Raw genomic sequence first — 25,838 nt, 5'->3', positions numbered from 1 at the left:
TTTTCTAACCATCTCTGTCAACCATCCACCTTTGCATTCTTGCTGGGTTTCAGAAAAGAGCCACTGCTCAGCCACCTCAATTCTACTGCCACTGGTCTTCTCTTTGGTTAGTTCTTACTCCTTGAATTTGTTACTTTTCTATTACTATCATAAAGCACAATGGCCAAGGAAACATGTAGAAGAAAGAATTTATTTAGGCTTATGGTCGCAGGAGGTTAGAGTCCATGACAACAGAGCAGAGAGGGTAGGCATAATAGCTGGAGTAGGGGCCATGGCTTGTATTTTAAATGGCAAGAACAAAGTGGGGGTGAAGGGAAGGGGACCAGCACTAGGTAAGGCTTTTTACTCTCAAAGCCAGCCCTCCAGTGACATACTTTCTATAACAGGGCCATACCTCCAAACCTGTATAATGCCACTAGTGGGTACTTAGTGTCCAAATGCCTGAGAATATAGGAAACAATTCACTATACCCTTCCAGCTTCCAAGGTCTTAGAAAATTCACCCCAGACAGCCAGTAATCTAACCCTACTGACCCAGATCCATAACTTCCCTTCCCTTTGTCTCTATAGCTGGCAACAGCACCCAGGAGAAGGTCTGAAACTTTAACTGCTTGTGATCCATTAACTTTAACCAGAGGCTTGAAGTGACATCTTCATAAGGCAAAGAAAACTATTCTTAGTGCTGACCCCTCATGTCCGAGGCAGCAGACAGTGTGTGACATTTTGACGTGGGTATTTTTACACAGTGTTTCTGTTTTTGCTTTTTTTCCCCTTTTTAATAAAAAGACAAACTAGTTAAATTGCTCTGACATAGCCCCAAGGAGAGCCTGTCCTAAACAGTTTCTTTGTTATCAAGCAATGGGTGGATGAGAGGTTTCCATTTTTTTTTTTTTTTTTTTTTTTTTTGGTGACTAATCCTTGTCTGTTTGGAAGCAGGAGGTAAGGAATGGGATTGTAGCCCTCTGGGTGGGGATCAGGGGGAAAGATGACTTCCTTGGGTTCATGACCTGGTGCTATCTAATTGTAAGTTTGGACAGATTAACTTCCTTGTCTATAAAAGGGAAATAAATATATCGTCCTTTGCAGGGTTACAGAGAGGAATGGATGAGGTAACAGGTTCAGGGAGGCTGGCCAGAGTCAATGCTCAGTATGTACTAGGTCTGCTCATCCTTAGCATGAGATGGATTCTGCACTCCGCATGCTTGGAGAAAGGAGACGCACATGCCTGTAGACTTGTGTGTGTCCATCTTCAAATATCACCACACATCCTGCTGTAGGCATGATCTTTGAAATTCTAAGACGGTATGATGGAGAGGAGGGCAGTAAAAAGTAAAATGTAAGGAGCCAATCATGGGACAAACCAATCAGGTTCCCTTTTAAGAGTGCAGCTTCTATGTGGTGGGAAGGTAACATGGTTTAAATCACACTGGAGAAAGGTGATAGGCTATAGGTAACGATTTTCTTCCAGGACAAACAAGCGCAGAGAAACTGGCGCCTTCATATTTACTATGCAGAGCTGCTGGATACTTTATTCCTTTTCCATAAGCAAACAGAAATTAAATAACGTTTACTCTCAGACTGCAAGTCAGTCAGCTGAATCCCCCGAAGCCTGCCCTTCCCTGCCCCCATAGCCCATGAGCGAGTTAGTGTCTTGCCTCTGGCTCTGTGCGTGTAGGAAAATAGAGCTTATATTCTATTTCATTTAACCTATGTCTCTCTTTCTATATGCCGCCATGGTGGGGTTAAATGCAGTCCTTCCCGTAATAGGAAAGCCAGGCAATTTAACGGCATCCTGGGGTCCTTGGGTTAGCTGCTTTAGCGTACCCTTTATCCAGATCACTGCCAATGGTGTCTTCATGCCAGACTGACCCATGCAATATGCTGTGCTCCCACCAGGCTGACCCATGCTGTATCCTTGCTCCAGGCCTGTTTCTCACTCTTCATGTCTGGTTAGGCCTGCAACCCCTATTTTTTGCCCCTGTTTATGTCACACTCAGATGGTCCTATTAGCAGAAAGCACAACCCCACCCACTCTGTGCTTTACAAATGGATCTTTCACACAGAGACTCTGGATCTCTCATGTAAATGTGGAAGTCATCTGGGTACGACGATGTCCTACAGGTCTAGCCTAGGCAAGCTGCTCCAGAGGTCATAAAGCAGAAAGACCAGGCTAAATTAAAAATGATTGGATCATATAACTTTAAAACAAATTTTAAAACATGGGTTTGAGAAACAAGACAAAACTTAAGAGGAAAGCAGTTTAGGAGAAGGTACAGTTAAGATGAAGAGATACCATACTATCTAAATCCTCAGCCATGCTGTGGCACTCTCTCTCTCTCTCTCTCTCTCTCTCTCTCTCTCTCTCTCTGTCACTCTGTGTATGTCTTTCTGTGTGTGGTGTCTCCATGTCTCTGTCTCATCTGTGTCTGTGTCTCTCTGTGTTCTCTGTCTCTCTCTTTTTCTGTTTGTAAACCTGAAGTGTTTCATTGCTACCCTCTTTAATTCCTAACAGGCCCATGTTATTAAACTGTACGTTCTGGTGATTTGAAACCTATTTAGATATAACATACACAGTGGTGGGCTGGAAATCTGTGCTCCTAAAAGTGAAGTGATTATAATAGTGTTTGTTCTTAGCATCTGTTGATGGACACATAGCTTCTTTTTGGTAAATTATATATTTAATAAGTTTTTTGGAAATGGTTACTTAATAATAAAACTGTACATCTTTGGGATCATCTTTGTGTCCATTTGTTCCTTGACATCTTACTCTACGTCCTTTAGCATACTCCAGTGACCTTATCTCCAAAATTTACCTGCTTGATGCCTTTTAAGCAATGTTAAGACAAAACAACCATTAGTCTCTTCTCTGCATCCATCTCATAATTCTCAGACTAATTATTGTTGTCCACTATGTGTCTATTAATATCCCTCTAGTGGTATTCCCATAGAATATATTCTATTCCCACACACAATAAAAATCATGGCAACAGGTGCCTTGTTTTGCTTCCTTTGTTACACATAATGACAGCTGCTGAGTGGGCACAGAGAGTGGGGTATGATACAAGTCCATTGAACTGAGCCGAGACAGAGACCTGGCAACCACAGATACAAGCCTACCAAAGAAGATAGACTCTTTATAAAGAGTTGTAGAGGGCACATCTCTGAGGGTGTGTGTAACTGGCTCAGTACTGGTGGATTTTCCATTTATATAGTTTCGTACAGCAGTAACCTGTGACTCACAGAGCTTCATGGGAACTGTATTTGGAACTCAGACCACCCGTTGGTGTGGAGGAGATGTGGACATTTGGGGCTCAAGGACACTGGTCCTGTGATATACTGCTGAAGCCACAAGGCTAGGCTCCTGAATCTGAAAACTTGGAAAGGATTTAGGAAGGGCACTGGACATGACTCTGGTCATGCAGCATGTCCAACAGCCCATGTGATGAGTCTTACTAACTCCTGTATTGTTCCATCATTATGAATTTCCCTTCTATGAATTCCTGCAATTGATAAATAAAAGCTTTAATAATAAGGTATCAAAACAACACCATTTTTCTTAATATCTAATTTGTGTGAATTACTTTTCTATCTGTGAAAACAAGGTTGGCTACCTCAGTTAGGCAATCCTGGTGCTCTCTCCTCTCCCCTGGCACTGGACTACATAGACACATCTTTAGTCTACTATAGATATTGTAGTCAAGCTACCTGCTCTCCATAAGTCACATTTATTGATGGATGTCTGCTTAGCATTTGCTATTAGGGAGGGTTATGTGTATTATAATATTATTCTGCAGTTTGTTGAGAAAAGAATCCTTTAAAATGAAGATAACATTGAAACCCATCTCTGTCAATCAAATCCACCACTCTCATAGCCTGGCAGAGGAGCCGCTGGAGCTCAGAGCTTGGGGCATATGACTAAGCCTCTCAGCACTGTAAGACTTTAACTTCCTCCCTGAATTATTTGGAGGAGAGGGGATTTGAATGAGTAACATCAAAGATGTAGCCAAAGCATAAATGCCCTTGAAGGGCAAGAAAGAAGCATGGGAAGGTGAGCCAGGTGAGGCTGGACTCCTTCTTTCATGTACCCAGACAGTTCTCAGTCATTGAGCTCAGAATAGCAGTGAGCTTTTATGTATGATAATAATTGTACATTGTGGGGGAACCCACAAATAAATCATAAAATATACCTGACTTTCTTTTGAATGAAATACTTGTTTGATATATTGGAGGAAAGGGTTATCTGGTAAATAGTAAAAATCACAGATGGTCATCTAATAAAAGAAATGTAAGGCCTTTTTTTTTTTTTTAACACCCATATAAAGAAAATATCTGGCTAAGTGTTCTAGATGCAATAAACTCAAAGGAAAACTACGGGTACCAAATAGAAGTAAAATCTAGAGGTTGGTAAGATTTGGACCACCAAAATAGAAGAAAAGACAGAGGCGTGTAGGTACTTTAAATGTGTGCACTTTGATAGCCAGTGCCACCATAACAGCAGAACACAGAAGCTGGCAGACTGGGAAACACAGAAGCAGCTCCCAGAGCAGATAAAGATCACTATTGGTCACCAAAACCTCAACAAACAAATAAAACAAATCTAAGATTGCAAGAGTAGTTCATTTATATTTGTGTGAGAAAAATATACTCTTCCGTGTATTATAATCAAAAGGAATGATAACAGTCCTTTGAAACACTATTCTGCAATATATGTAGTAAAATATAAAATATTACAGCTTTCAATCTGCCTGAAGTTTAAGGAAAGATAATGGCTGCTCTTTGTAGGAAATAAGGTTTCACAGTTAGGAATTAAACACATGTGTCATAAAGGAAGGGCAGAGATGTAATGGGGCACACACACAAATACGTGCACACACACATGCACACAATAACTGAATGAATACACATACACACCTATAACTGAAGTATAGTTTATTGTCATCCACATATATTTCTACCACACCAATTCCTTTGGAGATGACATGTACATTATCAGTGCATCAAAAAAAAGAAATATTTAAATTGTAGCAGAGTATAGAATACTATATGATCATTAAACTTAGAACTATAAAACTTAGAACTATAAGAATTACCTTTGATATAATTGCTAAAATGATAGTTAAATCAGTGAACCACTTTCAGAAAAAAATCAGCAATGGTTGTATTCATGGTCTATGCCTCTGACTTTTGATATGATCAAGAAGCTTCATACACTGAGGATACATTGCATTATTTGTTAAAAGTTGCTTTCACTGTTAAAATTCACTGGAGCAACTATACTTAATTTCCTCCTTTAAAAAATACACTTTCAAAAGAACTCAACGTTTCTACCCAGTCCTAATGAGAGGTGGAGGGGAGAGAAATGGCCCACCTTCTGAGAGAACTTTGATCTAATTAAGTAACACTGATAGGTAGGCCCACTCTCTGTGCCTTCCAACTCTGCCAAGAAGACAGAAGTTTGCATATATATTTAATAATGAAAAACAAATTAAAGAGAATTCTTTGAACTAGGACATTTGAATCTCAGTGGCAGCTGCCAGATTCAAACCTGAGTTGCTCTGCGTTGGTCTGCGGGGTGCGAGGGGGCGTGGGGGCAGTGGAGGGGCCTCTCTTTCATGCTGGCACCTAGGCCCCAAGCTATCACCACAACTGAGTAATACTATGAGTGCTCTTCATTACTCTTTGACATGGCCAGCTTATGGGATGAGGCTGCTGCTAGGTCACATGCCTTTGAAGCTCTGAATCAAATGCCAGCAAGTACCAGACAACTCCGTGATGGCACTTAGCTCTTGTGCCTTCATCAACCAGACCAAAAAGTTTCTGCCAGGCCACTCAGGACAGTAGAAGTGGAGTTACCAGATCACAGAGGCCCCTGGGAAAAACATGTGGCCCAGCTATGCTTATGGGTCATCTGTAAACTGTTCACTGCCAAGGGTGGGCACAAAAAAATAATGTGAATTCTGTTTCTGCTACAGAAACATTCTCCTATAAGTCTCTCTTGCCTCCTCAACTGTAAGGGAAAACTGCAACCCACTGGTTTTTATAAAGGCAGTTGTGAGTTTGGTAGTATCTTCTGTTTGAACTTGAGTGGGAAGTTGAGTTTGACAGGCCAACCCTGACTTAGGTTGATGGTTCCTGAGGACATGATCTCCCTGAAAGCCTGGAGGTAACTTGCTAGCCCTCAGATTTCCACGGTCAGCCTTCCCACTCAATGGTTGCATTGTGCATTTATAATCAGCAGAGTATTGTCATGTTCTGCCAAAGTGCTGTAGGTGGATGTGTTCATGTTCAAAATGACACATATTCACCTTTCATTACATCACTGGGAAAAGTGACGACCCAGGTTTTGTCAGGGCTTGGTTTCCTTGCCTACCCAGGGTAATTAGCCCGATAGAAGTCTGTCCTCCTTGGGTGTTGGTTCCATGGAACAATATAACCTCTTTCTTCTTCATCCTCATCACTTTCTCTTATCTGTGATGGTAGCCCAGTGGATACCACCATACTCTGTTTGAAATGGCCTTCTTTACTGGCCAGGTTTTGCATTTCTACACGGGGCAGCTTTCTAGCATATCTGGGCACAACAGCTGGGTTTCATGCCTCAGTCTAGATGTCAGCCTGCACCTTGGAACCTGTCTCTGACATATGGGAATCCTCTCCAGCTTATGCAAAGAAAGCTCTATGCTAGTTCCCATCCCTCTGGGAACAGGAGATAAGTGGTCTTTTAGATAGAATTAATCTTTGTGATAGAAATAAGAGGATGGGTAATATTACAGGATAACTGAATAGAAGAGTCCAAGACAGAACTTTCTGGAAGGGCTAAAGCTCTGTCTAGAGCTTTACAAAAGTTATTAGGCAAAAACATTATCAGGCTGTAAGCTGAAGGTCCCTGTCCAATGCTGTAAATCACTCAGGAAAAGCAGTCAGTCACAGTCGGGCCTTTAGCTCATTAGTAAGGTTGGTGTTGGCCCTTACTGAGTTTGAGTGCATAGCAAGGGGAAAGTGCTCTCTCCTTCACACAGCATTGCAATGCTGTAAACTATGGTGTTGAAGCAGCAACTCCAGTGCCACATGTCGCCAACCAGAATGAACATACCTCACTTTCTCTGCTGAATGCTGTACTCTCTGATCTCTGGCTTTATTTAAGCCACTGTGCAAATCCTATGGCTGCAATTAATGTGTGGAGGATGAATTAGTGAAGTTACTCATGAGTGAATAGAGGACAGGGCTCCAGGCTACAACAGTCTTGCTCATTCGTATCACAGAACTAGCTGCACATTCTCACTGGCCAATTTGCATTTGGGTCTTGCCTTTCTTTACCTCTAGGTTCTTTGTCAAGATGCTTTCTGGTGAGGGGGCAGAGTTTCTCTTGTCACAGATGTGTGTGTGTGTGTGTGTGTGTGTGTGTGCGTGTGTGTGTGTATGAGAGAGAGAGAGAGAGAGAGAGAGAGAGAGAGAGAGAGAGAGAGAGAGAGAGCTTAGCAAAGTCTGCCTCTTAGAAATGGACCCTGGGTGAGACAGTGCAGGCAAGTCTTTGCTGTATGGCATTTATTACAGGTGTGTTTGAAGAAATTTCTCCTTGCTGTACCTTCTGGGAATCTAAAGCTCTGAAGAAAGTGACAGGGAAACAGAGGGCTGTCAGTGCAATCAGCAAGTTCTCCTCAAATAATGTTTTCATTGTGTCTAAAGCTTTGAGAAGTCTTTGAGCTATGAATACTTAGTTGCTTATACCGCAGACCTGAAGTAAAGTCCCCGGAACAAGACTTGAGCCAGTTAAAGAGGAGAAAGGAGCTTCCCCTGTGGCTATCTCATGGCTGGGGAGCAAGGCCTCCCTTTCTCTCTTCAACACTGCTGCAGGATCTTTTCATTTTCTTCTAGTCGACTGATTTTCAAAACTTTAAAGCAGGAGCACTAGTTCAACGGCCCTTCTCAGCATAATTCCAGAATTAGCTCTGCTGGGTGAGCGAGCCAGCATGTTGTGTAGCTCAGAGCATCAGCCTCCCCTTTCTTTGTTTTTTAGCATGAGTCAGTTCACTAATTCATCGTACATATATTATCTACAGCCACAGTGGCCCAAACAAACAAACGGATGTTAGCTAAGAGGCAAAGTGATACACACACACACACACACACACACACACAAATATATAAATTCTAATTGTCAGCAGATGAAAATATGTTTAGGCAAAGAAACTCTTCAACTACATTAAGCTTGCTTGTCTCTTTATACCTTGCCTGATAGAAGAACCAAGACCCACCTCTGACAACACACCTCAGTGAGACATGTTAAGAAGCAAATGAAAGAAAAGACAGAGAAAGTTTAGTGCTGGGAGACTTTCCCATCCCTGGTCAAGCCCCAGATGTTTGTGTGTTTGTTAGAGGTGGGATATGTATTTGTTTCTGCATTTTGCAGTAAATGTAGGAAAGGTAGACATGGGATTAAGAACATGAGTCAGAGAAACCACTCTCTCTTTTATTGATATTTCTAATACCAAGGAGTATTTCTTTTTCAAATACAAACACAAAGATGCTGTATGTTTAGCATAGGTGAGGTGGGGGAGTCAGGGTGGTCACAGCAGCTCTGAGTCTCTCACGGGTTCCACCAGGATATTGGATTTTCACACACGGTGGAGTTTAAACGCTTCTTGAATATAATGGGGTAGAGGAAGTTAGGCGGAAAATGAAGGACAAAGTGATAAAGGAACAAACTGAAAGAGGCTCAAGCTTGGCTTCGTGGTGAGCGTATATTATGAACAAATCCAATAATCCAGCCTGGTTCTTCTAAGGCTTCAGAATAACAGTGACAACCACAGCTTAGGAAGAAAGTGAACTACAGACCACTGAGCCATCTCTAGATACTGGGCTATGATCAGACTACCCTAGTGGTCTGTTATTTACCCACATGTTACTCCGCATGTCTTGGTGTCACTGTGCAAAAGAAAAGTGCACAGGCACATGAGCTCAGAGAGGAGAGAGAGCCTACAGTGCTAGAGCTAAATGCCCACATTTTAAAGGTGAGAAGAGGCCTAGAAAGTCAGCAGTCTCACTCAAAGGCGACATATCTAGTGAGAGAACTTGGTTATATTATCAAAATCCTGGAGATACATTTTCAATTTTGGTGATGAGTCAGATACAGGACATCTTTTCTAGAATATGAACAAATGACTCCAGTCATCCAACCTCCTAGCTTACAATCATTTGTCCAGCCTTACTGACTCAGTTAGAAAGGAAGGTGTTGTGTGTGAAATATGTTCGTTCCATATTCTCTTACCATCCACTGGTTTCTATCTTGCATCAGGGCAGCTTAGAGTTGTTACTTGCTTCATGATATGGCAATCCTAGCTGATTGTTGTTAATACACTAAGCTATAGTCTTTATAGATGGACGATGCTTAAAGTTCAGGTACTTGACTTAAAATCATAATAGCATCTGCTCCAGTAAGGAGTGGGTAACTGGGGAGAAGTGTTGTATTCTGAGACATCACCAAGCTCCAACCTAACAAATAGAACAGAAACATTGCTTTCCACACAGGAGGGTCTTAGCTGGAAGGGTGGTACTTCCTCTAGATACAGCCTCTCTGGAAGATTGAAGGGCTTGCAAGGAGCATGGAAGGATTTCCTTTTCTCGTCAGAACACATAGTTAAATCTTAGAAGTCTGCATATTGGAATATGTGGCTGTTTTCTTGTATCTCAACTAGAACATCATAGGAAGAACAACAGCATTAACCAACCAGACCCCCCGCCCCCCAAAGCTCCTAGGGACTAAACTACCAACCAAAGAGTACACATGGAGGGACCCATGGCTCCACCCGAAAATGTAGCAGAGAATGGCCTTGTTGGACATCAGTGGGAGGAGAGGCCCTTGGTCCTGGGAAGTCTTGATGCCCCAGTGTAGGGGAATGCCAGGACAGGGAGAAAGGAGTGGGTGGGTGGGTGAGCACCCTAGAAGCAGGGGGAGGGAGGATAGGATAGGGGATTTCCGGAGGGGAAACCAGGAAAGGGAATAACATTTCAAATGTAAATAAATAAAATACCCAATAAAAAAGGAAAAAATAATATAAATAAAAATTCTTCTAAACTTCAAAAAAAAAAGTCAATAATTTGCAAACTCAAGCAGAATGTATATAACCAGGTGACTGACCCCATGCTTCTTGCCTTTACAGAAGAAAACAACATTCAAGTTGACAGAAAAATACAACACTGAGAAAATCGACAGCTTGCCCCACAGCAGGGCTCCCAACCCACCTGTTGCCTTTGTGGTCCAGTGTCTTTCTCTCTTAATGTACCATGCCTTTCATGCTCTGGGACATTGCTTGCAATGCATCACCTGTGTTAAAAAGCTTTTATGTTACCTCTGTCGTCCTGCAAGGTTTGGGACATTTTCTGGAATCTGGTAAGCCATGGAAGGGCATCACCAGATGCTTCCTAGTCCTTGAAGACAATGATATACCAAAACTGCATCCCAGTGAGCCTCTTTGTGCTAGTCATGGTCCCGGTACATGCCTTGCTTGTATGTGTCTGGGAGATACTCATGTGTGCTTTATCCCCCTATTCCTATATTTATTTCTCCATCACAGTCTTTGCCTGAACAGGTCATGGCTCACAGGAGATATGGAGGGGCCATGGTTTTATGAGGCAACTCAGGATGTCCACATGTATTGTCATGCCTGGAGGAAAGTTTCAGCACTCTCTGCCTAGGCAGCTCAGGGAAGCTGGCCAGTCAAGGTTTCTTGCTACTAGGATGCCATTTCTTCTCAGATGTGGTGAGTCTCTAATTCTATTAGGAAACTGTGGCCAAATGTGCCTTGTATCTCTTGCATGACATCACAGGGAAGCTAGGGTTTATGTCATGGTAAATTACAATAATCATTCCTAAAAAAGACTTAAACAATTTTAACTCAAAATGTTATTTGTCGTAAGTTTAATTTATAGTGTAATAGTATATTACTATTTTGCTATATGCGAAAATAAAGACTGCTAAAAACTACGCCCATGTTTAAAACCTATTATTTATGTCATTTTTGATAATTTCTTCAACATATTTGAAAACCTAATGTGGGTGGTTTTCTCCAAGTTTGGAGAAAAAAATTAGTAAAGATTTCTATAAATCCAAGAGCATTGGTCTTATATACATCTACTTTCACAGCAAAATGGCATTTTCTACAATCAGAAGTTTCCAGGAAGATGAGGTTTTATGCCTTGACACAACAGTACACATGGCTTTTAAATGGTGAGAGGCATGGAATGTTCACTCACTAAAGATCTCAAGCAGCCTGGAAAGGTGGCCCTGATTCAGATGCAAAGCCATAAGGAGTAGAGAGCTGATAAGACCCTATGGATAGTTTGGACTTGTACCACAAACCCAGGCTAGAGCCAAAGTGACCTGACATAGTTCCTAAGGATAAAGGATGCACACAAGACACACCTGGCTATCTCAGGCCTTTCAGGATCATCTTCTGCTCTGGCTACATTGGATTACTACTCTGTAGATGTTGAGTGAGATAAAGGTCCTTACAAGATAGTAAGTAGCCTATGGGGTTCTTCATGTGTAAAACCTTTCTGGAAATCACTGTGGACATAGCTTTGTGGTGACATGGTTGATTAGACATCCAGACTGTTTCCTGCTTCAGTATGGGCAGGAATGACTGATGAAAGCCTCTGTTTTACGAGATCCAAAGATGTGTGGCTCCAAAATCTTCACTTGCCAGATTAGTGTTCAAAGGCTCAACATGGGACAATGCAAAGACCTGTCAAACCAACAACTCTGGTTATGGGGCTGGACAGACCCTGCTGGCTGAGTGATGAAGAAATTGCATCATTTCTATCCACTGGACTCCTTAACCATCAACTTTTGCTGATGTTGGATGTATTGTACCATGTACCCATCTACCACCTCCTTCATTTTTGTGGTGGCCAAGTCACTAACCTCTTTTCTTTTCCTAGTCTTTTTTTCTGTATAGTGTTAAGAAAATATACTTAGAATTCATAAAATACAGATAGGTCTACAAAGAGTTCAAACCAGTATTCCGTAATCTCATGAAATTCTACTGTGTTTTCCATGATGCTGGGTGTGGAATAATTAATGCACTAGCCACTATTCACGAGATCCTATGGAACTGTGACCTATGACAGCAGTGGTTGGGGAGCTGAAAGTTTCCTTTTCTTTAGCTTGAACTTATTAAAAATCTTAGGAGCTCTGTGTGGTTAGTGGCTAGCATCCTGGACAGCTCAGCCATGCAGAAAGCTGTACTAATTAATGCACACCCCTAAGACCTTCTGCTTTACCCTTCTAACCAGCCAGACCAAACACTCAACAACAAAATAGATCAGTTGAAAACACAAGCTTTACCCAGGAAAGCAATAAAAGGACTAGCTATATCTCACCTGTGCTCAGTCTTTGGGAATCTTCCTGCTTTGAGCTTTCCTCGATTTTCTGCCACTATTCTTCGATTCTGACCACCCCTCACACCACACACACACACAAACACACACACACACACACACACACACACACACACACACTATTACTTGCTATGTAGATTCAGAATTGATGGATCTGAGCAGGACTCATCTGTAAATCTCCAAGAATCTTGAAGGAAACCAATTTCCCCCATTTGCTAATGGTATCAGTTCTGTCTCCTAAATGAAACATTTATTTCAAAACTTACACATAAGCTCATGATTTAAAAAAAGCACTGCTGTCCATCTAGGTCTTCTGCTCTTCCTGGCCTTATCACAACCTAATCCAATAAAGGTGAAATTGGTTTTGTTGTGAAATCTGTATTGGGCTCTGCTTCTGAACACATAAATTGGCATTTTCCTCAATTTCTGATATTAGTTTAATATATATTTCACCTAAACTATATTTTCCAGTGTGATAGATTTTTTTCCTGAGCTCATCTAAATTTTCCAGGCTCAATATAATACACACTCATTTAAAAACAAGTGCTCCCTAAATTTTGAGTTGTTCTGGATAATTTAAATATATTTCCCAGGAAGTATCACACTGGAATTAGATAAAGGACTAAGTATCAAGACCAACTCATCACCAGTCACTTCTTGAAAATTATACTTTTCTAACTAAAAGAAATAAAACTTCATAGCTGAACATGCTGGTCTAAATTGAAACATAACCAAATCACTATGAAAAGTTCTCTCTGTCTCCTAAGCAAACAATAGGAAAGGGACAGCACTCATGTTGTGAGTAGTCAGAGCCCAGTATTCCCTGTGTCCTTCATGATAAGATATTTGAAAAGCCTTTTATCCCCAGGCAAGACTATTGCATATAACTTAGTGTAAGGAACAGCAGCTCTGTGTTATCAGAGGTCCAACATTTCAGCTCATTTTCAGCTTTTATTATCTCCGTACTCTGAGATGGAATTTAATAGATGGTTGGAGCAGCTATAACATGACATTAAGCAAAGAACATGTCAGTGGCATCCATGGCCCCAGCAAAGATGGGAGCTCCAAAACATAAATCAAAGGAAATAGAAGAACATCTTATAAGGAAAAAACGCAGTGATCCTGTACATCTAAAATATTCTAAATGCCTCAGGGAGAATAAGCAGTGGGGCACGCTAAGGATAATGATGCTCCTCTAGGAACCCTTGCTCATCTTAGAGTTGCATAGACTTTTCTCAGGTAATGTAATGGCCACCATGATGCCCATCCAAATTCACATAATTAGCATATCAATAAAGATGTTGAGAATGAAAATATCCTTTAACTCTTGAATGATCTACAGACTTAGCTTATATAACATATTATTACCTTTCAAGTTTCAATTGGAACACCAAATGCAATAGATATTAACAAGCAAAGGAAGTCTGGATTCTATATGCAAATTACAAATCTGAAAAATGCTCTATGATTTGGAACAGACTTGAATTTTTAGAGCAATTTTAAGATCATAGCAAAAGCTAGGGAAATGTGCAGATAATTCCCTTACACAGCTTGCCAGGAACATTGTGCAAATTCTAAAACTCTCACCAACCAGTGTGTAGAAAAACTGCCTTACTAGAGATGGCTTAGAGAAAAGGCCTGGGGAGTTCTGGGAATGGAGTTCTGCTCTGTGGTTCTCTATATCCCACAATAGAACATCCACTGCATTTTAAATCAAAAGGGAAAAACTTATTGGAATGACTGAGAAAGCATGATACAACTGTTACAGGGCAGACACATCAAGCATGGTCCTTGAGCTCAGGTCTGGTTTGGGTCACATCTCGGAAGTTCTGAGAGGTGAGAGACTTGATTGGCGCCATCATGCTCGGTTTAGCCTGTGTTCCCAAAGTTCATTTAAACAAAAGACATTTTGAGTGTTCCCAATGGAAAATGTGGAAGAACTATGCCAAGATCATGTTCCATTCTGCCCAAGATGTCCTTGAAAGCACAGGGGGCAACAGAGAAAGTTTTCATGGAGAACAGTGAAAGCCTGGAGGTTGAAGATGAGGTGAGAGTTCTCTATTATAAGGCCAGCTAGCAAAATCATGCAACCAAACACTGTTCTATCAGGACTAGGGATTTAGATAGATGGCTACAAAAACAATTTCTGATCGAAGATTATTGATAAGCCAAGGCAAGCAGTGACAATGAAGCCTTTGGTCAATTCTTTATGGACTATCTGCATCCTGACTGCATACTGTGTGTTCTGTACTGTGTGCGGTACAGAGGCAGGCGAGGTAGGCTCCCACACTTTTGGAACTGAACCTTGTGGTGAACGAATGCAGGGATACCTGAGGAACAAGGTCTATTTTAGATTTTCGGTCACTCTATTCTCATGAGCTTGAATGTTATTTCTATTGCATGGATTTATGCACAGTTTATCTGTTTACAGCAACACTTTACAATCTATAGGTCATATGACACTTGTTTACACTGACCTTCACCAAACTATTTTAAAAAGTAGCCTGGTTTTTGTGTTTTTAGTTTCTAATGGGAAAGGGGAGAGTTGTCTGTCTCTAAATTGATGATGCCAGTTTTCAATTCTGGCCATGCCTGATTATTTTAATTGCAGGTCACTTCATAGGCAAGTAGGTCAGTGTATAGTTATTAGAATGGCTTTCTAGATGAATATGCAATTCTTCCTGCCAACTGATGATTTATAGTGCAGAAAAAAAATTGAGAGTAATTCTGATGCTAGCTAGAAATATAATTATTTGATACTGTTTGGGAGAACCCTTAGTTCAAACACACCAATGCATGATAGAAGGATGTTAATGATATTCAGAGATGTGTGTGGCCTTTGCTGACAGGCTAATGTCAAAGGTTCTTGTTTCACTGGTATAATACATTGAAACAGAGCAACTTGGTTGGCTAGTGATTCAAAAATCCCTGATCTGTGACTGTTCTCCCTTTCCACAATTTTATTTCTCTAACTACATGAGCCTTCTCTCATTGCACTGAAGGAGATCCCCACGTTTCACCTCTTATCCTGCTTCAGGAAGTGCAGTTGTATAAAACCGTGTCTTCAGGAAGAGGCTGCAGAGTTAGGTCTCAGCTCTCCCCATGCCCTGGTAAGAAAACTCATGAAACTCAGTGCAGGTGCTTTCGGCACAGACCTAAGTTCCAGTTCCCTGGAATTCATTCTCAGTTTGGTTTCCTTCTCACTGCGTGACCCAAGTAAAGTCAATTAACCTCTCCATTTCCCATCTGCCTCTAATGATACATTTATGCAGGTAGCCTGATATTCCCAGGCGGAAAAGGCCTGCATGCATAAGTACAAAGGCTTCTGTAAAATAATACTCAGACAGATCAGAGTCCTGAGCCAAATGTCCTGCCTAATTCAGGAATAGCATTTTCAATGTGACTCTGTAATCTCCCACAGTTTATTATTGTGGGGTAATACCACTGGCTTTATTTTTTTTAAACAAAACATTGACAAAAGATCTATTATGGCCCAAGCCAAGACTGCTAAATTCTGTTTATGTATCCCCAGTGAGGTTTTGAAGTAATTTACTTAAGCAAAGAACAAATAAATTAACCCACTGTCCTATTGATCCATTTCTTATTTCACCAATTCTTGATGAAGCTTCTAAGTGGTAAAATGGATAATACATCAACTTCATTCTGTAGGGGAACAGGTAGTCACCACTATATACCAACAGAATCAACCACTGGGAAAAAACACAGCATTTCACACAGCAAAACAATTTCAAGTCTGGACAAATAGCCAGATTAAAAATGTTAACACAAATACGGCAGAAGAAAGCAGAATTTCCACTCAGTAATTCAAGTGGTGAGTCTGTGAATGTTATCTGACACAATTGTGAATTCACAAATATGGCTGCCACTCGTCATCCACACCCAATACCCAACACAAACATGGCTGCCACTAATCACTCCTACCCAGCACATCTGTCCTTGTTAAAAAATGGTCTCTGTTTTGACTGGGAACTTATGGTTCCAAACAAGGAGAATAATTGTGATCAGTCTAGGCTACTCAAAGTTACTCAGGTTCTCTTTGTCAGACATTTGGTTTCTAATGTCATTAATAACTTTCAGTGGCCATATAACCCAGCTATGAACAGGAAAATGTATAGAAGGAACATATAACCCAGCTATGAACAGGAAAATGTATAAAAGGAACCTACTTGAAGACTTTAAAGAATTATTGTCACCATTATTTTAAAGGAAAGAGACACAATTGCCTTCCCTACCCCACATGCAGACTTGACACCACAATACAATACAAAGGTGTACTGTGAAAGACATAAAAAAAATAATTCAATTGGTGCTTGAGAGGACAATAGTGACCCTGGGGTCACCTCTGTTGTTGTTCTACTAATGCCACTAGACAGTATTTGAATCAATAAACAAAGCAGCAGGGCTTTTAAAAGCACACACAACTGCAATAAAAAATATACTATCTGGACGTTTTTCTTCAGAAACGCCGTCTGCTCTTTTACACTTTAGACATGCCCATAGGTTGCGACACGTCAAAACATTCTAGGTGGTTCAATAAATATTTCCATCATAGATGTTTTAAATGTATACTACTATATAAGGAATAAACTTCTAAGTACCCCTACTAATTTCCAATTAATTATGTTAATAAGTACATGTCACTGCTAACTGACAGAGTATATATAGCTTTTAATATCGTCTAACTCAAAAGCAAATAGCATAGACATTAGGTCCCTCGTTGCGGTAGTGATTGGCAGATAGGAAACTTAGGAGAGAAAAAGAACTCTCAAATAGAGCAACTGGTGGACACAGGTAAAATCTGAGTTCCGGTTCTGGTTTATTGGTAGGCAATAGGTCATAGACTTAAAACTAATCATTCATATATATATATATATATACATATATATCTGTGTGTGTGTATTCATACATTTTCAGAATTAATTATTCAAATTCCATGGGTACAGTTTAAGAATTTCACTAGCAACATGGGTCAGGACCTGGGTATTGAAGCAGGCTCTCTGAGTACCTGCCTAGAGGTTCAGTGCCTACCAAGTCTTTGGTTTTGGGGCAGATTACAATGTGCTGGAGATATTTGCTTCTGCAAGGATGATGTTCTTTTACTCTTGCCTTTTCCTAGAGTTGCAAAAGTAAACTCATACAAAAGTCCTGGAGGAAGATGGGGGTGGGGGAGGAAGTGGAGGAGAATGAAGAGAAGGATGAGGAGGAGCTACCAGTTCTTTTGTCTGAAAGGTCTCATAAAAATAAAACAGGACAAAACAAACCAATTAACAAACAAACAAACAGAAAAAAACAGTGAATGACAACTGCCACTGGAGTCTAAATGAAAAGAATTACTTGGATTAAACATTTAATGAATTAGAAATTTTGACATCATTTCTGCAGGGTTGGATTAACTGAAATCACTTAATGATGAGACATAGGATTTTTTAGCTGTGACAATTGGGTACAGACAAGGCTGCCTGTGTAAGAATCTCGACAACAGAGGGGAGACAAGGGCCATTTACAACAACTGCCCATAGCTCAGCTAGTAACATCTCACTGTTTTTTAAAATTTTGTTTTAATTTATAAATAATATTTTACTTGTTAAAATAGGCAGTTGTATAGTTTACATTTCTTCTCTTATATATTCTGTTAAATTTCTCTACTGACGAAAAGAGAAATAATTTCTTTTTAGTCTGCAGCATCTTCCTCATTTTTCTACCTTTCTTTATGTTTTTCTGAGGATGAGTTTCTTTGGTTCATAGTAGCAGAGGGTTCTCTGAAACACCCTTTCATTTATTATACTAAAGGTAGGATGGGGCTGATTCTGCCTACCCAAGGTGTCAGCATCACAGGCTAGTGGGTGGTCCCAGGTCTCCCCCACCACAGCTACACACCCAGCTCTACCTGTCAGTCAGCCTCCCTTTTGTTGTTTTGACTCATCTATGGACCTTCCTGCAAGGCCATCTGCAATCCCACCCCTCTTTCAGGGTCATGATCAAGATGCGAATGTCTCAGCTAGGAGGGCAATGCTGTCCTAGAACTACTGTCCCTAGGTGAAATAGAGGACACTGGACTCAACCTGAATTCCAGAGAATTTTTTAAATTTCAGCAATTAGCATAATTTATATCCATTCAAGTTGGGGAATACACTTATACTAAAAACTAGTCATAGCTTGTCTGGTTTCAGATGTGAATGAGCCTCTTGTGTACAACAGGTAGGGTTCTTGGTGCCGGAGCAGTGCAGTGCTCTTTCCCAGTGTGTACGTGGGCAGTGGCTCCAGCCTTGCCTGTCTTGCTCCATAGATTCATGTGAGGTGTCTGCTTTCCTGCCCTTCCCTCTCGCCTGCCCTGTGCCCCGCCCCCTGCCCTGTGCCCCCCCCCAGCCCTGTGCCCCGCCCCCTGCTCTGTGCCCCGTCCCCTTGAACCTCAGTGTTTCCCACCAGAAAAACAGCTAGTCATTGGATCATCTACTAAGAGTCATTAAAACAAGCCTAAGCATCCTGGAAACTCAAGATGTTCAGCACACCAACCAGCCATGCCCTTTATGTGTGTGCCCTGTGACCATCTGTAGGAGCTGGCTCTTCTAGGGTGCTATGAATTACCAACAGTTTATTTTTTTTTTTCAAATAGCCACTTTACGTAATACAATAATGTATTCACAAGGTACTTGATTATATATATACACACAGAGAGACACAGACATATATGTGTCTGTGTTGGTGTATATGTCATAAGCAATGTGCTCTGAGCTCTTTGGAGCTCCTGGGCCACCATGTATTCTCTTTTAATTTTTTCTCAAGATGCAGCGAAATAGACCAGATCAGCACCGTGGAGAGCGTACCAAACAGGCTGAGCTGCAGAAAGCAGAGAGCAGAAGCATGCTGAGGCAATGAGAACGCTCAGGCAGAAAAAGATAGAGGCTGAGAGGCTGAGGTGAGCCCAGCACTGCCTCGGCCCCTGCTCTGCAGACAAGTGAGCTGTATGTGTTCACTGGCTTGGATTCTGCAGCTGCCAGGAGATGAATCCACACACAGACCTCTTCTATGTAGGCCTCCTGGCAAACACCGAGTAAATGGGGATGCAGGCATAGTTGCCCCTTGGGTGCATACAACACACTCCAGAGAGACTTCACGAAGCATGCAAGCATCTTTGTTGCACTCTGGAACCTCACACATGCCTGATGCCGTCATGACAAGAGAATTGCATCCTGTGGCAATAATGTCTGATGGTGAAGGCAGAAAGAAAGTGAGCTTAGATCTAACCCTAGCCTATAATTCTTTCCAAAGCTATGTGCAGCTTCCCAGGCAAGTAGACTCCTGACCAACAATTAATCTGCAGCAAATATTAAGTTTAAGAATGATTACACATTTAAACTATATTTCTTAATAAATTTCCTCACATAAATTTTGCCTAATCTATAAACCAATTTTAAAGAAAATCCATCATACCAGGCACTTTACATCTTATTCTATTTATTGCACCATTTCTCATCAGAAACCTTTTAGCTTTAATGCTATTCTGAGGCAGACTATCTCATTAGGGTGGCAAAGATAAAGTTCTTTTTGAGATAAAGTAATTATAGTGATTGTGGGGGAAATATTATCCAAACTTCCTGGCTGTAGTAATCTCCTGGCTTCTGATTAATTTTAAGACTAACAAACTGAGTGCAAACAAAGAGATACAAGTGCTGGATAATGCTGGCAACCTGGCAAGCTGGAGTAGGTGCCGAAGAGATTTTCCATGTGTAGTTTTAATCAGAAACTAAGGTTTGAGTGGGCTTTACTCTGAGGAAACTATTCCAAGGGAACATGTGCACACAGGTACCCTTCTCAGCTTATGGCTGCAGTTACCCCATCCTCCAAGTATTATTGGAGACAAAAAAGCTTGACTCTTTAAATAAGCTTTTGTGTATTTGAACCTTAATTCTAATTAGATGACTCAGTTTCTTCCCATCACACAACGAGGTAGCCTTTTCCCTGAGGAATGTGGGTAGTGCTGAGAGTGACAGTGGTAGCGGAGCTGGTTCTTTATTCACAAAGCAAAGAGGGCCCATCAGGATTAGTAACACACAGCCCACAGGGAGTCTAGAGAATCCTTTAGAACAACAGAGCTCTCTCCATTAGCAGCCAGTCCAGGCAAAGTGTCAAAGGTCATAATGTCCCTGAGAATGCTTTGGTTGACACCATCAGGTCCTAAGGAAATCTTTGAGCCAGTGGCAAGAGTCACTTTAAATTACCCATTTAACTGTTAAAAAAAAATACAATCAGAAACAATCTCGATGCACAGAGCAACCCCTGCCGGGCTCACCCCTGTCTCATTCCAGCCTGGCCCCAAGTGGGTAATCTTTGAAGGAGTAGTTGAAAAATTGAATGCCTGCCATGTTTTTCCAATCAGCTGTGCTCACTACTTTCCAGCCAGTACTCACATTTCTAAAGGACATCTCCATCTAGTTGAAACTCTGGTCAAGGTCACCGTGAAATGAAAAGGATATTTTGATTTGGAAATGGTAGAGAACCTGGTGTGTGAGTTGATTCTCAACTCACTTGCAAGTTCATGTCAAAACCTCAGACTCCAATTTCCCTTCAGGACAGAAATGGCTAATGTCCATCTTCTTTGTCAGTGTATTAGGGACAGCATATTAAATGTGGATGGCTCAGTGCTGCTATGTGCCTAGTGTAAGTAGAGTTGAGGAGATGCTAGCATTATTAATGAGTCTCTAATAACAACAAAATATGTAGAGGTGACCACAAAGATGTGCTCCCGGCACACAGCTCCTTCCAGACAGAGTTCCCTAGACAAGAGAAATGAAATCATGTACTCAAAAGTAACTCAGGTGCCTAAGGTGAATCAGTTTTTTTTCTCCTCTAAAAAAATATTTCCTTCCCAGATATTCTTAAATGTAACACATGCTAATTTATTACAATTAGTCACTTGCATATACTCTCATGTTTTCTTATTTTTCATAAATAGACAACATCCTAAATACTACTGTCCAGGGCCACATCCAATCACAGTTTGCTGCCAAATCCTGCACAGCTCTGGGGACAGAGCTGACTGGGGCAGTGAAGGAATAAAGAAGAGACAAAACAGAGACACACGCTGACACACACACACACACACACACACGGACAAGCTGAGATCAGGCAGAGGTTCCATGTGTTTATAATATATACTGAACAGCTAACATGGAGGTCATTACATATAGATGAATGTATGTAATTAGGAGGCAGGGTTGTGGGACACAACTGACTCAAGGAAACATGGTTAGTTAATCTCAGTAGTGGAGTAGTCTTCAAGACAAATATTCAGGGAAGACAACACCAATAGACATTTTCTGTACATACCATCAACTTCTGTACATGGACCAGAGAGAAGTTTTACTCTTCCAATGAGACTTACCCCACCGATAGAAAATCTTTCCCATTTTTCTCACTGGGTCTAAGGGGGTCCTTGGCATTGCCAGCTCACGTTTAACAATACACATTCACGCAGGACTTTACACACTTGGGGCTTCCTCCACTCCCATATATAATACCACTGAGGCAGTATGGAGCCCATACAACAGTTGCCCTAGTGTTTTATATCAAAGGTTGGCAAGCTTTTCCTCCAGATACAAACTTTAGGCTGTACAAGTCATCCTGCCTATGTCCGTGCACACAGCTGTAGACATCAGGTGCAGAGGAGGTGGCCTGGGTACCACCAAATATTATTTATGAACGGTGGAATCTACATGTCAGAGAATGACCGTGGGTCATACAGTGTGTTAATGTTTTCATTTTACTTCTTTGTCCCCAATGATTTGAAACCATGAGACCATTGCGGTGCTGGGCGGGAGGCAGACAGAGGGAATGTGACAGAGCATGCTGTGGGGCTGCTGTTTTCAGTGCAAATGTCCAGGCTCTTCAAATGCCCTGATTTACTATTATTATTATTGTTATTATTTATCAATAAGTTATAACTTGATTAATCAACCTCTGTGCACTGTTCCTGGATGAGCCCTCTAGTGTATTCTGACATGTGCAGCCATGCTGTCACCACCCAAATCCAAGTGTGGCACACTTCTAGAACTCAAAGATGTTACTCCATAGGCTCTTCCATAAAATCTGCCCATCAGTGTGAACCCACCACTTCTGCAAACAGGCTTGACCCAGCCTTTCTGCAGGTCTGAGCTTAAAAGAAGGAAGATTTAAAAAAGGTGCTGTGTGTGTGTGTGTGTGTGTGTGTGTGTGTGTGTGTGTGTGTGTGTAGTTGGGGACATGGCTGTGTACCAGAGAAACTTACATAGCAGGAAAAAAACCCCAGAGGGAAAGCTACATTTGACATGAAATTTCCATGCCATTGGCAATCACAACTACCCAGAATAACATCCTCCTTTCGGTGTGGTCATATTCAATCAGAAGCAGGGAACAATGGCTCCTGAAGACATTTATTAATCTGAGCAACAGCAGTCCTGTGAGGACACTGCTCCTGCTTCCTTACCTGGGCCAAGGTGAGGGTTGCTTGTCTGCAGGTGCCACACTGAACTCGGAGCTTCCCAGGCTGGACCTTGTGGCAGGGGCCTTTGCAGTAGACAAAAAAGCTGTTGTAGGTGGGTTTAACTGCTGGGAGAAAGCAGAGGCAGAACCTAATCAGTGCTAGTCAGACTGAGCCACGACACAATCTGTAAAAGCCTCCTAGAGGCAAGCTGCATAGCTAACTCCACAGGAACATTTTGTGAAATTAGAAGAATGAACGTTTCAAGGAGGAGATAACGATTTAGAAAATGTAGTTTTATGTTGAAAAGGGTTAAAGTCTCCTCTTCCTGTCATGCCAACAGCCCTGTGACTTACTCATCAAAGTAAACAGGCCGCCACCGCCAGGAGCTGGGCCAGAGTGTTTGCAGCACTGGGAAATTAAATGCCTTCCTCGCTGCTGAAGCCTGAGGAGAGGACAGGCAATTCCGAGACTCTGGAAAATGCAGAGGCCGCTGCCCCTGAATTCTATTTCATGCTTCTGTACACAGCAGCAAAGACTCAAGATCATTTCCTCTTAGCATCATATCTGTACAACCAAGCCAGCCTTTCCCTCATGATCTGAGTGATCGGACCACAGTTGCCGGGTTCCTAGGGAACACTTGCCCAAACTCAGTATCATAGAAAATAAGGGTCCTGAATCCATGAAGCTTTACAGATCCTGCAGCCAGTGCAGAAGTGCAAGCTTTGCATCTTGTTAACAGTCTCTCTAGCTGGACAACTGCTGTTCAAACAAGCATAAATGGTGAACATGAAGGGATCGATCTAATCAAATAATTTCTCCCAAGTGTCAATATTCTCAAAGTACCACTCCTTAAAATAGGGGAACCTTTTATAGATATCTGATGCTTTTGTGTCTGAAAAAGAACTGACTGAGAAGCTCTTGGGTATGACAAGTGCTTTCTAAACTCCTAGATTTCCCAACTTAACAGGATTTTTGGTCATTGTCTAATTGTTGCTGGGGTGGGACACATGTGTTTATAATTTTAGTCATATTGTCAGAAACATCTAGAAAGAACATGCACCCCTTATGGTCATGAATGAAATGTTTTGGTCATTTAATTGCATACAGATGACTGAAAACAACACAGAGACAATGAGCAGACAGCAGAGTAAAGCCTCTGGTGTTTATTTACTCAGCTTTGCTGACTCTGTAGCTGACAGAACTTTCCAAATGTAAGATAAAATAAGGAACATTCTGATGCATTTGAAATATATTCTATAACGGCTGCTCTTTGGCAATGAGCACTTAGCTGCCAGTTTGAAAGGCAAGACAGACTATAAATGCATGTTTGTGTTCATGCTAAATATCTATTTTGACACCTCTCTGTAGCTTCCGTGCCTTTGTGGGCAAGATATCCTAGTTGTGACTATCACACAGCTATCGGCAAATATAATTGTTACATAAAATATATGTGGGTCAGAATTGAAACACAGAGCCATGAGTCCATGTCACAGTAATGTTTGTAACATAATACATGATTGACTGTCAAAAGATCACAGGAACTGTGACAGCTCTAACCTGTGTTAAGAACCCTATTTCATTGCTGTTAGAACTTATCAGCGAACGCTGGGAAGGATTTCAAGTTTCCTCACTGTTGACAGTTAGCAATGGGAAAACATCGGGTCCCATAATTTTCATAACCTACCTGTGAAGCTTAAACAATAAAAATACAGGAAGAATGAGTGAAAGACAGCAAAATCCGAAAGGGAGTCAGTCAGGGCCTCGGTTGGTCAGGCACTAGAGTGGAGACTAAGATCTGCTGGGAACGGGAGACTCCTCTCCTCCCTTCTAGCAACAGCACTGTCTATGGTATTGTCTCTGCTCATGATGGATAGTGGGGGAGGATATACCCTTCCACCTCTGCCTGCTTCAACTTTCACTGAGTCCTTGGGAAGCCTGTCTCAAAATGCTGCATGGCACCTTGGTGCCCCGGAATCCTGCAGGATGACATGCAATACATTACACCTTGCTATCCAGACCCAGCCCATTAACAGCCAGACTAAGGGAGACCAAGGTCAGTGCAGTGTGGGCCACAGCACATTTCAAGCTTTTGGCTTCATTCAGCCAAGCAGCTGGGGTTTCAGGTGAATCATGAGAGCCCTTTTCAGAGTGGCCTCCCTGCCTTTTTGGTGGTATGACATGCTTTACAGTGGGCAGGCTTCTGTGTCCTGCTGTGGCCTGGAGTATACTGAGCAGGAATGACAACAAATGCCCCACACTTTTGTGGGCAGGGTTCCCATTTGGCTTGACTCATGAGCCTGCAGCTGGAACTCGTAGTTATTCTGTGAATGACCTCAAAAGCCTTTAGCAGGAACTTGGCACCTCTAGTCACTACGGCACTTCTCCTGCCTCCTCCTACTTTGGGACCTTAAATATCTTTTGTTCTCCTCATCCCTACATCTCTCCTTCAATAGCCAAAGTAACTGAAGCGGCTTATGCTTACAACATGTCCCTTTTTATATAAGAAGCAACAACCAGAACGGGGGATGTCCCTGACTCTGTTGCCTGCTGGTGGATCCCATTCTTCTAGCCAGGCTGCCTTGTCCAGCCTCAGTGGGAGAGGATACACCTTGTCCTGCAGTGACTTGATGTGCCAGTGGGTGGTGATACCCAGGGGTGGGGTGGGGGCCTCCCCTTCTCAGAAGAGAAGGGAATGGAGGAATGGGGGAGCATCTGTGTGAGGAATATGGGGAGGAGATTGGGTGATATTTAATATATTTTTGGATAATAGATTTAAAACCCAAGGAATCATTTTAATAGGACAGGTATTTATCCTACATGAACACATTAAATATTGTATACAACATTAAACGAAACTCTGGTGTCTTAGAGGCCTTCCCATGCCTGCCATATCAACACATGTGCAAACAATATGTGGCCGGTAGCTCTGTGTGGCCATGGAGCATTGAAAATGTGGCGAGGGA

The 25,838-nt window shown here is 41.7% G+C and overlaps 1 protein-coding gene across 5 annotated transcripts in view; it reads right to left on the bottom strand.

The window, feature by feature from the left end:
- The window catches only part of Prkn (parkin RBR E3 ubiquitin protein ligase), a 1,141,511-nt gene that overhangs the window by 715,535 nt on the left and 400,138 nt on the right, over positions 1–25,838 (bottom strand). For 4 of the 5 annotated variants that reach the window (XM_076926642.1, XM_076926645.1, XM_076926646.1 and 1 more), the window contains one exon: positions 22,879–23,000. In XM_076926642.1, coding sequence (XP_076782757.1) covers positions 22,879–23,000 — 122 coding nt within the window. The remainder of the gene's footprint in view (positions 1–22,878; positions 23,001–25,838) is intronic. The other variant, XM_076926643.1, reaches the window with a different exon arrangement.

This window comes from Arvicanthis niloticus, chromosome 28, assembly GCF_011762505.2.
Source record: "Arvicanthis niloticus isolate mArvNil1 chromosome 28, mArvNil1.pat.X, whole genome shotgun sequence".
In the NCBI taxonomy this organism is placed as follows: domain Eukaryota; kingdom Metazoa; phylum Chordata; class Mammalia; order Rodentia; family Muridae; genus Arvicanthis; species Arvicanthis niloticus.
The sequence above is the reverse complement of the archived record's forward strand: the minus strand, read 5'-3'. Positions and strand labels throughout refer to the sequence as shown.